Consider the following 15604-nt stretch of genomic DNA (forward strand, 5'->3'; position numbering starts at 1 on the left):
AGTCTCGTGTCACGTAGCGTCCGTGACTAGTAACAAGTAGACGAGCTATCGTGACGTCATCGTTATCAGTAGGGTACTGAATTAGGTCGTATATCGCGCGCATATCCTCTTCCCTTGGTCCATTTCAAACGGTAAACATTGCACGGGGGTTGATTTAAAGGATCGTTCATATTCCTGACGATTTCTCGTCACGCGAACTCTCTGGGTCGTTGTCATTTTGATTTGACCCATTGATAAAAAAAAATTAAGCATATTTTTCTTATATTCTTCTATTGGAAATAGAGATATTTAGATTTATAAAATTTGTTATTTTATTAATTAAATCATAATTGTATTAAATATTTGAATAAAATAAAATAATTAATTAATATCCTTTGCAAAGAATACAAAATTATATTTAATATATAAAAAATATATAATATCTACTATAAATTTACAAATTTTAATTTTATTTTAAATATTATATTAATCTAAGAAGCATTTCTTTTATCTGTTAATTTTACAATTAAACACTTATAAAGTTAAAATAGCCAGGGCCAAACATTTATGTATACAATATACGATATTAACTGTTTGGACTACTAATGAGGTCAAGGACAGTCAGATGATTTATAAAATAATATTTTTTGTAACATACATGTGTAATACATGTTATATATAGAGAAAAACTAAAAATACACTTACAAAAATTTGAATGTTCATCTGAAAAGGTACATGAACCTTAACAGAAATAACCTAACGCAACCTCGGGTCAATATCGCAATGGATCCTTGAAGAACCTAGTGTTTTTGATTTGGATAGTAGCGAACGCGACGCTTTTCAGGCAAAAGGTTAGTAGAGAAGCGCCGGATTGATTTTCTCTGGCAAACGTATATTGTGACGTGACAGAATGATATTATCCGTTCTGAACAACGTACTGTTCTTTACGATTGAACTATACTGAAGATATTTTCATTATGGAACTGCGATGAGTTTCTTTTGATTAATACATTTTTCAAATTAATTAAAACAGATTAAGAAATATGAAAAATGTATATGTATATACGAGAATAATAAAGTCTTTATTTAAATCGTCGAATGTTTGAGAAATAAACAGAACAAATCTACATAGCAAGGAAAGAAGGCTTTGAATTTCCGACACATGGAGAAATCTGACAACGTTGTATGATTTTTCGCAATGTTGCCACAATCTCGTGACGTCACAAGACATACGACTCTCGAACGAGCACGTAAAACAGCTCGCCGGTAAAACCAAACTTACGCTCGGAAAAGTACAACGCTCTCTTTGTTACTTGATAGAAATAATCGGAGATTATATCTAACCACTTTATTTACACTTATTGTTAGTGAAATGTAAAAATTACATCTTTTATGCTTTGCTTTTATATTCACTTCGATAAAGAAGTAAATTTAACAAAAACTTTTGCGAATAATATTATAATTCAACCGATAAAATTTTTAGGTAATATGCTTCTCAAATCAAGATTCGTTAAAATTTTTAATAAATATATATAAATTATTCTTTAAATATTTATTATTTGATGTAAATTTCTTTAATATATTTTATTATTATACAATTATTTTTAATTTTTTAATGTTTCTTAGCGAAATTTAAAATCAAAATAAAAAAATCAAAAAAATAGTAGATATAGATTATTAAGATTATTATTGCTGCAAAGTGTTGATGATTTGCAATGATTTTTATGATTTCTTGCGTAAGAAAAAAATAAATTATCTTGTTTTTTTATACGCTACCAAGAGCGTAACAAAACATTTTGTTTAAGAATCTTTAAATTCTATTATGTAATGGTTCAACAGTGATAATTATACATATAACTCTATAACATACTTACCAAATGTGTTCGAATATATACTTAAGTTATTAAATATTAATATTTAAGAAATTATAATTCTTCGCGTAATGATTCTCGTTTGCATTGATTGGTTCTTCTATCGTCAATGATAATCTAGTAAATGATATCAAATTTTTTGCAAGATTGTAAACATAAGATTCTCTCACGTGACCATATTCGTTTGAAAAAAATCTTCCGTTCAAAGTAGATCGTTATCGAGTATATGTAGATAATACGAAATCTAATAAAGTGATGTTTTTATATATTTTATATTATATATTTTTCGAATATTTATCTTTTTATATATACATAAACATATGTCTATATGAATAAAAGATTTTATTTTGTAAATTATCGCATATATTCTTCAATAAACTTATGTATTATGTATAACATACGTGAAATATACAATTTTAATATAATTGCATTTAATTGTAGTCGTGATTGTAGTAATGCAGACAAATTAGAAATTAAAGTATATTAAAGAAGGTGTCATCGAGCCAGACGTGTCTACCGCGTGTCTCGACGAAGCGGAAATAATTTTGCAGCGCGTCGCGCTAGATAAAGTCGCCCTATCAAACGCCCCTATGAAATATGGTAGCCTAGTGTAGCTGGTACTTGTCACTATTAAATACATGATTTTTTTATAAGTGTCCATATCATTAATATGTAGTGTACTCTGTAAAATTGTCGCGTGAATACATACGGAAAAATAATTATGTAGATCCTTTGTTGACACAGAATATGAAAGAATTAATGGGTAAAATTGAATTGTATCATCGAATCTAGTGACAAAGTTATCAATCTTTAATTATAATTAAATGAATTTGATATATTCTGTAAATTTAACTGAATTAAATTTTCTTGCATTGCAATTATCTTACATGTACCAAAATCAAAAATTAAAAACGAATTGTATTAAAATTACCAATTGACAAAATTTTTGATTTGTATATGTATTTATATTCAAATAATTTTTTTATTGATATAAACTATAAAAAATAAAAATTAATTAAAATTTTCGATAATGGTAATGATATACAAGTTCTTTAAATGCAATTTTTGGAAATCGATCGATAAAAATATATTAAAAAATTAATTTGAAATATATATTGTGGTATACTGATTTTTATTGACTGGAATAGAATGATGTTTTTTTTTTTATTTTATAAAGCAATAAAGCAAATTGTAATAGTAGAATTATGACGTACGAAACTATATAATCATTCATTTTTTCTTGCTTCGTTTCGTAGATTATGTATGTATACATTAAAATTTTTTGTTTTTCTATATTATATCTAAGATTCGTTTTACGAAATCATATTAAAGTTTGATGTCAGAATGATGTCATTCCTTTATAGACATTCAATATGCATTGGACAGGAATTCTTAAAATGCATATGCATATTATAATACTCCTAGAATGATTAATAGAATTATCTTCGTTCTTTTTTGAGTTTATAGTAAAAGAAAGTATATATATATATCTTTTTATACATAGAATAAAATATTTATTTTATTAATTAAAGTAATAAAATATTAATTAAAAATTTAATTAAAGTTTTATTAATAAAATGTCAAAAACAATTATCATTATTTATGAATTTTTATTTATATATTATATGTGTGCAACATTATATATGTTATATGCAATATTATATTATTTTTAAAAATTACATGAATTTTTATCGCGTTTTACTTAGCATAAGATATAAAATTGATTTCAACATCATCGAGTTATAGATGACGAAAAGATATTATCATGAATATAATAATCATATAATTTAATATATTTTCCGATAAGATGTTACTATCTTATCGTATCTTTCTTTCTTCTTTTCTTTATAATATTATTTACAATTAACACAGAGATTAATTTTTTTGTTTAAGTCATAAAGCTATTATAAAATATCTACGTAATTAATGATTAATTATATAAAAATACTATTACAAAAATAATTTATCGATGGATATCTATAAAACAATCGAAATTCCATTACGCATCATTTGTTGTTGAACAATAACAATGCAATCAATAACTAAATTATCTATGCATATATTCTGAACGCCAAGCCTCCTGTTATCGCTATTCCCTTATCAGACAGAAAACTTGATAAAATGGCATGCCACTATGTGATCACCGAGTTCATATTATAGTATGAATAGCCATTGTCATTTGGTCTAAACAATTTCGTTTGAGTACATTCTAAGATTGCACTTTATGAACTTTCTCATTGAATCAAAGTCATTAATCAACAGAAAACAGCAATTAAGATAAAAGAAGATTAAATTGATGGCATTAAGATTGTCATGAAAAAAATGAAAGAATTGTTTCGAGAATATTATACATGAAATCATAATATAATAATTTCGAATAAAATTTTTTATATTTGTTATGAAACAAATTAATATGATAATTATAAATTGAAAAAATAAAACTTTTTATATTTTGTGGAAAAACTTTGAAAATAAGTAAATAAGTTAAATTGAAAGAATTAATAAAGTTGTATTTTTAATAATTTATATAATATAGAATAAAAAAGATATGTATTTAAATTTTTTTTTTCAATTGTTACATAGTTATAATGTAATGCTAATTATGTTATGAATATATAAAATACTTAAAATTGTATACATTTAAGTATAGTATATAGTAAGAACTAGCATTGGTATATATTTATATATATAATTATTATATATTATTTTCGTTCATTATTTTTGTCAATTAAATACATTAACAAACATTGAGTACAACTAAAACATAATCCGATTTTAGATTCCAATTCAGTCTCTTAAATACAATCATATTTCTTACTAAGCGCCATTTTAATTCAAAGTTAACTAAAATTCGAGATATATGTAGATTAAAATGGGTGGAGCCATTTTCAATTTTTCTGTGCATATATTCTGTCGAGAATTATATTGTTAACACCATTAAATTAAAAAGAGAAACAAAAATAATTTGTATTAAATATTCAGTCGACTGAATAATCATCAGTTTAACCTCCTAATAAATTATAAAATTTTATCCATATTCAGTAAAACTGAAGAGTAGTTCGTTAACAGCATTTTCTCGAGTGTAAAGTGGATCTCTCGTTGCGAAGAGTGGGTATGGAACGAGTGCGCGCGCGTATTATCGTCATCTTTTTTCTCAACTCTTTTCTCCTCTCTTTTTCTCTTATTCATTCGATCAGTGTGTTCGCGCTCAAGTCCCGGTCGCTGACTACGTGTCCCCCTAGGGCAAACGCCTGTGCGCATGCGCAGCTTTGCGATTATGACGTCATGCACCATGACGCCACAACTCCCGATTGGCGGAGCGCGTCGTAGCCGTCGTTGTGTCGTCGTCGTCGCGTTGTCGAATAGTGGAAGGTAAAGCGGGGCAAGGAAAAGGGAAGGATCGGTGAGGGGGAAGAGAGCGACACCCGTAGCTCCGCTTTACCGCCGCATTCTCGAGCGTTCGTCTCCGTTCGTCTCCTCGTACGGCAAGCAAGCGAGCGAATGCACGTCGTCGTGTCGCGCGCATACCATTATTTCGTGTCTCGTGTTCAACCTAGAATACAGTTTCTCTTGTATACGTATCAACAGCGTACATCTGTGCATCGGTATTAATGACGCTTAGTCGTTAGTCAGTTTTCGATGAACGTTTATTGCTAGAGTAAGTGTGGTAAAAATATCTGGCGTCCGAGTAACGTGTTCTTCTTTTTCTTTGCTCCGCCTTTACGGCGCGTCGCTCACTTCGAGCGCTAGAACGCGTTTGCTAAAATTTCAGTGCTCGATAATTCTCAAACTATTGAACATCATTTTTCGTGGCGTTACAATATAATCTATTGTAATTACGATACAAAGTGGAAAGGAAACGTGGAAGACGTAATGGGAATATATTGAGTGATTTTTCGAGAGTGAAATTGATTTTACGTGGTGTTTATTTTACGGAGACTAGCACAGTCTCTCATAATAAATATGTTATAAAATCGTTATCGTGCATCCACAAAGTGCATAAAGGATATACAGGAACAGAATAATAGACGTGAAAAAGTGAATGTGAGTGATACGTTAGTACGTTGTGACAACGACGACGACTCGGCGGAATATTCGTGGACGAAGAAATTGACCAAAATGATGGGGAAGAGAACGCAGTGCTACTTGTGCGATCTGCCTAGAATGCCCTGGGCAATGATCACGGAATTTTCGGAACCCGTGTGCCGTGGTTGTGTAAATTATGAGGGTGCCGACAGAATAGATGCAGTATTGGAATCGGCTAAGCAAATGAAAAAAGCACACGGTTTCCATGAAGCTAGATCTTCTACATCAAAAGCTTATAGAACATCCGGACATACTGAACACAACGGAGGTGCTAATTTGGACGTTCTACCAATACAGAATACTGGTCAAAATCATTCAAGGCATCACAATATTGCTAGTTATTCACAGCTTCATCATCGAAACTCCATTACCGAATTCAACTCAAGTACATCAAGGCAGCAAATCTCTCGGCAACATGAAGAAACTCATGAGATTGCAAATGGCATGAGGAGTAATAACGTGAGAATCCCAAACGCCCACCTAGCAGCAGTGGCGCATCACGTGAATCTTAGCCACAACAGAGGTATCGCACAACTCAAACGAAGTATTTCCACAATCGATGAGGATGAGCATGCTGAGAAAAGACTTTCGTTGGAAGAACAGCATTCAGTAAGACCACCATTGACTAGAGGTGATTCCTTACCAGCTGTAAGTCTTGCCGTCAGTTATGTACAAGATAGAAGCAAAGAAAAACATCCTGTGAGAGCACCTAGCTTCGAGACCGCCACTTCATTCAAGGCCAATGGTAAGTTATACGCAGATGGCACAATGTGGGTATTTGTATTATGAATAACTTATGAATATTCCACTTTAAATATATTAATCTTTTCATTATTTTTGATTTTAACCTAAAATTATCTATAGATGTTTATATTTATAAAATTATTTTTTCATATTATCTGTTTATAAGATTATAAGTAAAATATTATCTTACAAAAAATTAAATAGTTTGGAAGACAATTTAGATATTTTTTCCGATATGAATCATTCTAATATCTTATTATAATATAACTATTATTTATAATTGAAATATATATATTTTATCGATCATTTTTGTATCGCCTTAACTAAAATATTTTACTTTCTTTCATTTTGAACCAGATGGTTTTCTTTGCACGTTCTTATCGGCTGGTAGTAAAAATAGGAAAACGTTTAGCCGTTCGCGTGGCCATCTGGCACGAGAAAAGAGCTGCGTGTATGAGTTAAAATTCAATCTTTCGCTTCGAAGAATCATCGCACACAGTAAAAGAAAGTTACATCTTTCTTCTCTCTTTGCTCCTACCATATCACAATCGCTCATTGCTTGCGGTTCCGAGTGAATGCGTTCCCTCTTTGCTTCTTTCAACCAGTTCCTTCATTCTGGACGAACGGCAGTCGTCCAAACGCGTATAAAGAGACGTACGTTGAGCACGTGATGAGACGACCAAAAGATACACCGAGTTGCCGTGCCGTACCGTACCGTGACGTCCAATCGAATGACGTCACTCAGTATATTTAGATACAATGAATGAGTTCGTTATTGCTCAATACAAATCTCATCAAGCATTGTAAATATTTTACAAATGTAATTTTACTACTAGTTCGTAACTAATCAGATAAGCAATCCCTTAAAAAAAAAACAGATTACAATACTATGAGATGTTTTTCTTTTATGTTTTATATTCTGTAGAGTGAAAGTACCTATTATTTATCTATGAATATTTTCAAGCAGTACATAAAAAGCATAATTTTTACGAAAATTAATTTTTTTTTATTAATTGAAATACTATGTTCAATATTACTTCAATACTTTGGAAAACCGGTTCTATTTGTACGCAATATATTTTTTTTCGCGACTGCATCGCAAACGTAACTATAGCGTAGTCTTTTTTTTTCTTTCCATGTCGTAGCTCATTGACGAGACGAGTTGACGATACTCGAGTTGAGATTCGCGTTTGCTGCGCTTGTACATATATGTACAGTATGTACAGTCGAGGTGACCTTGGTCATCGACCGTTATTTCGACACTGGCCACTTTCTAATTCGACCTTAACGCGCGTGTGTTTACGGTTATCGAGTGGTGGTTCGCTGCAATGACTGCGGGTTGGCCACATCTGTCCTGCCGTTTCGCTTCTCGCTATAAATATTTCCTGGAAAATTTTGACTGTTTCTCTTCTCAGAATAAAAATTTAGCACCATATTCACCATTCCGAGAAACGATCGTGATTATTGCTTAAATCATGAAAAAATAATGAATATTTCGAATATTTCTTATACTTTTCGTGATGTAATTTTTTATTAGAAAAATAATGTTCCAATTGTTATCTATTGAAATTTTTTAAATTATGTTAATTATTGCTTTTATTGTATTTTTATAGTCAAATTAATAAATATTTACATAAAAATATTTTTAAAAAAATATTTTAGTAAAATTTATATTAAAATAAATAAGTTTTCAATTTTTGTAAAAATAATTATATCTTTACGATATATATTTATATTTTAAAAATTTGTGATTTTGAATTTATATTAACCATTTTTTTCAAATCACTTATTTCTTTAAAATATTAATTTTTAATAATAAAATTATTTCTTGCATATAAATGTAAAAAGAAAAATTGAATATTATAAAAATATTCAAGCATATTTGAGTTAAAGATTTGATAAAATAAAGGAACAATGTCATTGATTTTATCTAATTTCAATATTTTTCGATTACGAGACTTAATATAGTTATTATTTATTTTCAAATAAAATGATTAATTGATAAATTATATGAACCATTTTGGAAAAATTTAAAATCTTTAAAAGCTGTTTTATATAAAATGATCGCGTGGAATACTTGAATTGTGGGTAAACGGGATCAAATTGGATGAACAGACTCAGATACGCTAAAACGGAAAATACATCGTAGATAGTGCTTTTAAGATATATGTATATAAAACATAGATGTTATAATGGAAATCTGGTTAACTGTAATGATAGCTGTAAATATATTTGGATTGTGGCCTAAGAAGTTTTAGTTTCTATATGGAATAATACAAAATCTAAGTGATATTTTGACTTAATTCTGTTTCTTTTTGTCTCATCTTTTTTTATTCTTAGTGATATCGTTTTCAACGGAAATATAGAATTCCTGTTTGCATACGTATGTTTTGATAAAAATAGATTACCGCTGGCAAATAGTAGAGTCTGGAAATAAATATGAATTTTCAAGAAAATTTGTATAGAATAAAAAATCTTTTATTTCGTTGTTTTAATATATATGTCGATAAGAAGATTTTACTATTCTTAATAATAGAAAAAGATTACATTAAATTGCTATTAATTTGTTTAGTTAAATTTGGAATTTTTTAAATTTATTTTCAATTAAGTTTATTTCTTATATTTATATTTAAATTTGTGCATAAATATTTTTTTATAATTTTAATATATTTTTATAATTTTATATTTTTTAATATAATAAGTAATATATAATTGTTTTCATAAACATGTAGTAGCAAATATAATATCATCTTTTTCCTTATCGTATTAAAACAGTCAGGATAATATAATTCTATGTATAATTTTTTATTAGAAAAGTAATGTTCCAATTGTTATCTATTGAAATTTTTTAAATTATGTTAATTATTGCTTTTATTATATTTATTAATTTTTATAGTCAAATTAATCTGATATGTGATATTTTTCCCTCTTTTGCTACTAAAATTTATTGCTCATTTTACTCTATATACACGTTACATTTTCTCTCGTCATTCTTCAGAGTATTAAGTAATATATTAAGCAGTGTTATTTTGTTTAATAAAGAGGTTTAAAATACTTTGTTCCTCAAACGCTAATATTTTTTTATATAAATTTAATAAAGATATATGTATATGTAAGTAAAATAAAAAATAATTAAAAATTTTAATTCAATATGTTCTAATTATTAAAGTAATATTTTTATCATCGATTATTTTTTAAAATTTTAAAACTAATTTTTGCCACGATATATTATAAACTGCAAAAAGTATTTAATTTTTTTTCAATGAATCAAATATATATATATATATATATAATCATATACACTTGCATATGAAAAAGATGGATGAGAAATAATGGTCTATCAGCAATTGTAATAACTGAGTAAAACGAGAGCAGCAAACCTGAATCATGTTTCGCAATGATCGCCACAGTTCGTGAGTTCTCGACTATGCTCGATCGATCGCGTACAGATAGAGACATGTATACATTGGCTTCGTCCTACGTCATTGGGCAAGTATCGTGTTCGCATGTACGTCCGTCTCTTTTCTCTTTGCATCGTGCTGCATATATCGTGTTGCAAAACACATGAAAGACTTTATTCTCATAGGGAGAGAAAATATACTAAGTAAAGAATATTATATATCGATAAAAACCTTCTATCTTTATGTATACTTATATTACTTTTACTGTTACTATTCATATAAAATATTAAAAGAGCGATTTTGTTTATTATTCGACTTTCGTCGCAAAACAGAATACGACGTAGAATATATCTTTGCTAAGTAGTAAACGTCGTCAATATTTAGATTATTTACAAGTTAAATATGTCGTTTCCTCATATTATGAATAATTTACCAAGGTTAGCTTTAAATTAGTAAGAAATGTAACCTAAACATTTCGGATCACTATATAGAGAGACGTCAATATAAATGTGCGCGTTGACGGCGTCAACGACGCGCTGGGAGGGTCATACTTTCGAAACAAGGCCACTATAGCCGACCGGTTAACAACGTTATACAAAGCACAGAGTGTGACTAAGCCGACCGCCTACATGCGTGATGCGATGCTTATAAAACTGCGCATGCGTTTTCTTTTTCTTCGGTCGCTTGCTTCTCTTCTACTTGTCGTTTTCCTTCGTTTCTTTCGGTATTGCAGAGTTGCTGTTACTTCGTGATTGAAAAGATAGATAGAGAGCGGCAACGGTCCTCGCTCTATCAAAGTCGTCACGGAAAAGTACTGGTCACACATCTTCTCGATGGTAGACCACGCTTTAGTCGAGACCTCGGTGATTTGTATAGTTGGTTATTTGTGGTGGGGACAGATACGTGCGGATGCTGCGTTGCATTGAAATACATAAGCTTGTCATGGATAGACTCGACAAAGATATCGCGTGTCACAGTCCTTCATAGAACGTGACGAAACGATGCTTTTTTCTTAATATCGATTCATTTATCTGTTCATGCCAGTGGCATGCGTTTCTTCGTATGTAAATTTGAAAACATAAATATTGCGCCGAGAAAAATAATGAGATATGCGATCATTGAAAAAGAACATATTATAAATTTCATTGTACGTGGTATATAACTGATAACATGAAATAATGGTGGAATATTGTCATGATTTATAAATCTGCTTGTGGAAGTTTACCATTCTTAAATATGAATATTCAATTATTAAATAAAGAATTTATTTTATATCTTTTATTCTATTTTGATGAATCATTTATGGAAAATCAATATTATTTGCATACAAAAATTATTAATGTTATTTCCATAAACTTTTTAATTTGTCAAATAAAGAGTTATTTATTAATTTTATTATTTTTTATTATTCATTTTACTAACTTTAATGAAATAGTAAATAGAAATATTATTAAATGAAGTAAATATGATAGAATGTTCCTCTCATTTATTGACATTTCTTAATCTTTCAAGTACGGATTTCGTATGTTGTATAAATCTTAAATATAGAAGTCGATAGTGTTTGAAAAAATTCCAATACATATATGGAATTTATCTTTTGAGCTAATTTTGAAATTTCAATTTCAATTAAAAATTAGTTTCGATCAATTTTCGGGCTAAAAAAATATTCAATATTTTTCTTATTTGAAAGATTAATATTGCATTTGTATTGTGTTAATGAATAAATTTAAAAAAATTAACAATGTAAAATATAACATTTTATTATTATATGATGCTTGATAACATTTTTTATTTATAAACATTATAATCAATTCCAATATTTCATTAAAATTTCAAATTATTGTATATTTTTATATACAATATTATTAATTGCAATTAAATTATGATTGAAACCAATTAAAATATATTTCATGAAAATTAAAAATTTTTTGTATTATCTTTAATTAATATATCGAAAATTCGAAGGCCAGCCACTATATATATGATATTACGATATCGTGAGTATATCATACAATCGAATCTATAAAATAGATAAATGTTACGAGTAACACGTGCGTCGTATATTAATGATTTTATCGTTGAAAGTGACCTGAGATAATATATAAATAATTCGTAAACAATATCAAAATGTGTAACTTCGCAATTCTTCTGTGAGTATATTATACCTAACATTGAGATATTCAATATTCGTGGTCGTGCACTCAACAAATAACTCACGAAACTTCGACACAACTGGCGATACAGATGGCACATCTTGTATGTCTCGTTTGGTTAGCGATCTCTTGCAGAATATCAATTTTATAGTAACGTTCAACTTAATCTAACACTAGGCTGAAAATCAAACTTCAAGAAACAAATATATTCGTTTTTATATTTATCTTTTTAGCATTCATCATAGGTTATGTTGTAATATATAAGAATGAACAAGTATAGTTTGTATGGCTACTGTTATGCGTTACAATGTAATGTTACGATGAATCTTAAAAACGTAAACGTTACGTCGGCTTTTTGATTATTTTTTGGGTTTAACTAGAAATAATTGTCTTCATTCAATTCTAGATATTTGGAAATTAATTGAATTAATTGTATCATTATTGTCTATCTATTTATAAGGAAACGAGGTTTGTCTGTTCTCGATGCAATGAATGAATGACAAAAATACAAAAGTTCATTGCAATTAGCATAATCGTATGATGTCATGAAGAGAGGAAAGGATATCTTCTGTCTTCCAATGAATCATTCAAGTTCTTTTTGTTCCTGTGATATTTATTGATTATTATTTCGAGTAATATTGAATTTTTGACAATTGGAAGTCAGTTGGTCACGTTAATGATGTATAATAAAAACAAAAATATTATAATAACGATGCGATAAAAATTGTTCGAATTTCAGGAGCATATGTTGGTCCATCTATTCCATTAGCACCAGCAAATGTAGCGGCAAATGGTGGAGGGTCTCCTCTTCGTCCACGAACTAGCCCTCCACCACCGCCGCCACCAACGCAAGAAACCACTAATGATAATCCACAGACGAATCATCACCAGGTAATCGAATTAAAATATTAATGAATATATCTATAATGATAATAATATAAAAATTCATTAAATATATATTTAAGTATATATTTAAGTATATAGTTGGATCTTGGCAATAGATTTTAGGTTTTTTGGATTATTTAATTTTATTTAATTTATTTATTTATTTTTATAATATTAAATTTTAATAAATGTTATCTTTATAATATAAAATGCAGGGCATTGAGATGTGGTATTCTAAAATTAAATAATTGATATTGATTATAAAGATCCAATATTTACAATTATATTATAAATTTATTATATAATATAAATTTATTAAAGATTATATATAATATAGTTTATAAATTTTTATTTGAAATGAAAATTAAAAATAATTTTATAGGGTACAACAAACGGCCCATCTCCAATGGCCGCGCTCATGTCTGTTGCTGATAATTTAGCATCACCAGAATCAGTGCCACAACCACCAAATAATCCAAGTCCAACTAGCAGAAGCCCACCGACTACGGCTACGAACGCTCAACAACGTAGTGCCTCCAGAGGATCGCAGCATAGCCCGAATAGTTCAGGTAATTTTTTTTTTTTTATTTATTTCTTTCTTTTTTTATAACTCTCAATTAGTACTGTTAAGTCGTAAGTAAAGGATCATTGATTATTCTATTTTTATTAAGTTTATTTTTGTTAAATTATATAATATAAAATGAATATCCTAACTTAAATTTAATTCAAAATATTGTATAATATTTATGATTCAACAAAATCAATTAAATTAAGTTATTATGAAATGATTAGAAAAATATTAAATTAAATCATATATATATATTAATTATTTATAGCATCGTCGGGTAGGAGGTCCAGTGGTTCAAGACATGTATCGTCAACGACTGTAACAACTTCATCAGAGGGAGCAGTTGCTCAAGTTGCTGGAGCTGAACAAGTTTCAGCACCAATATTAAAATGCACTTTGTGTCAAGAACGTCTCGAGGACACACATTTCGTTCAGTGTCCCAGTGTACCACATCATAAATTCTGTTTCCCATGCAGCCGAGAGAGCATAAAGAGACAGGGTGCTGGATCAGAGGTGAATTTTCGTTTATCTGAGATGAACGATCATTATTTAATGTAATAATATTTTTTGTTAATTTTAATTTTTTCAGGTTTATTGCCCAAGTGGCGAAAAGTGTCCACTGGCGAACAGCCAAGTGCCATGGGCGTTTATGCAAGGCGAAATAGCCACTATCTTGGGCGACGATACCACCGGTTCTGGGCTTAAAGTAAAGAAAGAAAGAGAAACTTAAAGATTCTCATACTGTTTTAAAACGGGGCTCAAATTTTGCACCCTCTTTGACGAGGGTTAATTATGGTGGAACCGTGAAGGTTTAACCAAAAAATACTTTTGGTAAAGGTGATAAATGTTGGCGGCGATATTGCCAACATTATTCGATTCGAGCCAAAGACGTTGTCGGTGCAAATTGGAATTAATAACGAAGTTGTTGATGTTGTTGTCGGGGAAAGTGGACGATTTTTTTCAGCGATTTGTTTCGCTGAATGTTCTTTTCACCGAGACAACAGACTGTTTCGATCGATCAATCGTTCGTTCGATCAATTGTTTTTGACTGGTTTTGAGAAGAAGTCTTTGGCATACTTTTTGACATAATGGCGTCGGTTCTGCATACGTGTATATATGGGATTATCATAGGACGGTTAATGCGCGAAGAAGTCAAAAAAAAAAAAAAAAAAATACGTGGTTTCTATCGAATATATACAAATTAACATAGAAGAAATCACGGGAGAGATTTTGTGTCCGGTTTGGGTTTGTACTTAGGCTCAATCGCCTTTCTTTATTGTTTCTTGTGTCGCGACATTTTCGCGTTTTTTGAAGTACAACAACACACAATAATACATACAACAGGATATACACTATACACATAACACATGTATACACATACAAGCATGATTTGTTGCGTACACATACACAAATTACTAAATATACATATATACATATACATATACATAAAATACATAACATGATACTATTAAAATTAGGCGGTTGTATTGTACTTTATTTTTATTCACGCTATACCGTGGTCGCGGATTAACCGGAGTCGGAAATATCGTGCTTCGGTGTTCTAAAATCCGTCGAGAAAATTTTTGACGGATGTCCTTTTCTAATCTTTCATTTGTATACTCTTTCTACTATTACCACACACTCGTTGTATGATAGAAACATAAAAACATGGCGGACATATTTAGACCCAGCGTATGGGTTTTCTGTACATTGTGTATATGTGTACATACCACATTATTAATAAAACTTATGGACTAAAGAGGAATAACCATTTTTAAATGTACAAAAGAAAAATTTACATTCATTTTGCGTGTTATTCTTATTAAATTATTTTTCTTTTTTTTTCTTCTTTCTTCTCGAATTATTATAAAATAAACGAAAAAAATCGTATATTTAAAAATATTTTACAAAATATTT

General features: G+C 29.3%; 2 protein-coding genes across 2 annotated transcripts in view; both read left to right on the top strand.

Annotated features, from left to right (window-relative positions):
* The window catches only part of LOC122710422 (reticulocyte-binding protein 3-like), a 65304-nt gene that overhangs the window by 26079 nt on the left and 23621 nt on the right, over positions 1–15604 (top strand). The window lies entirely within an intron of this gene.
* LOC122710424 (interferon regulatory factor 2-binding protein-like B) lies at positions 5250–14879 on the top strand. The gene is made up of 5 exons (XM_043928269.1): positions 5250–6681; positions 12974–13125; positions 13502–13688; positions 13956–14200; positions 14277–14879. The coding sequence occupies exons 1-5, from the start codon at positions 5970–5972 to the stop codon at positions 14415–14417; spliced, it is 1437 nt and encodes a 478-aa protein (XP_043784204.1). The 5' UTR covers positions 5250–5969; the 3' UTR covers positions 14418–14879.

This window comes from Apis laboriosa, unplaced genomic scaffold, assembly GCF_014066325.1.
Source record: "Apis laboriosa isolate Shangri-la unplaced genomic scaffold, ASM1406632v1 scaffold14686_cov152, whole genome shotgun sequence".
Classification (NCBI taxonomy): Eukaryota; Metazoa; Arthropoda; class Insecta; order Hymenoptera; family Apidae; genus Apis; species Apis laboriosa.

Bases quoted from the DNA above. Each gene is read 5' to 3' on its own strand.
- LOC122710424 (XM_043928269.1), top strand. From the start codon at position 5,970: ATGATGGGGAAGAGAACGCAGTGCTACTTGTGCGATCTGCCTAGAATG. The intron at 6,682-12,973 runs GTAAGTTATACG...TTCGAATTTCAG, and splicing joins CACTTCATTCAAGGCCAATG to GAGCATATGTTGGTCCATCT. The intron at 13,689-13,955 runs GTAATTTTTTTT...AATTATTTATAG, and splicing joins GCATAGCCCGAATAGTTCAG to CATCGTCGGGTAGGAGGTCC.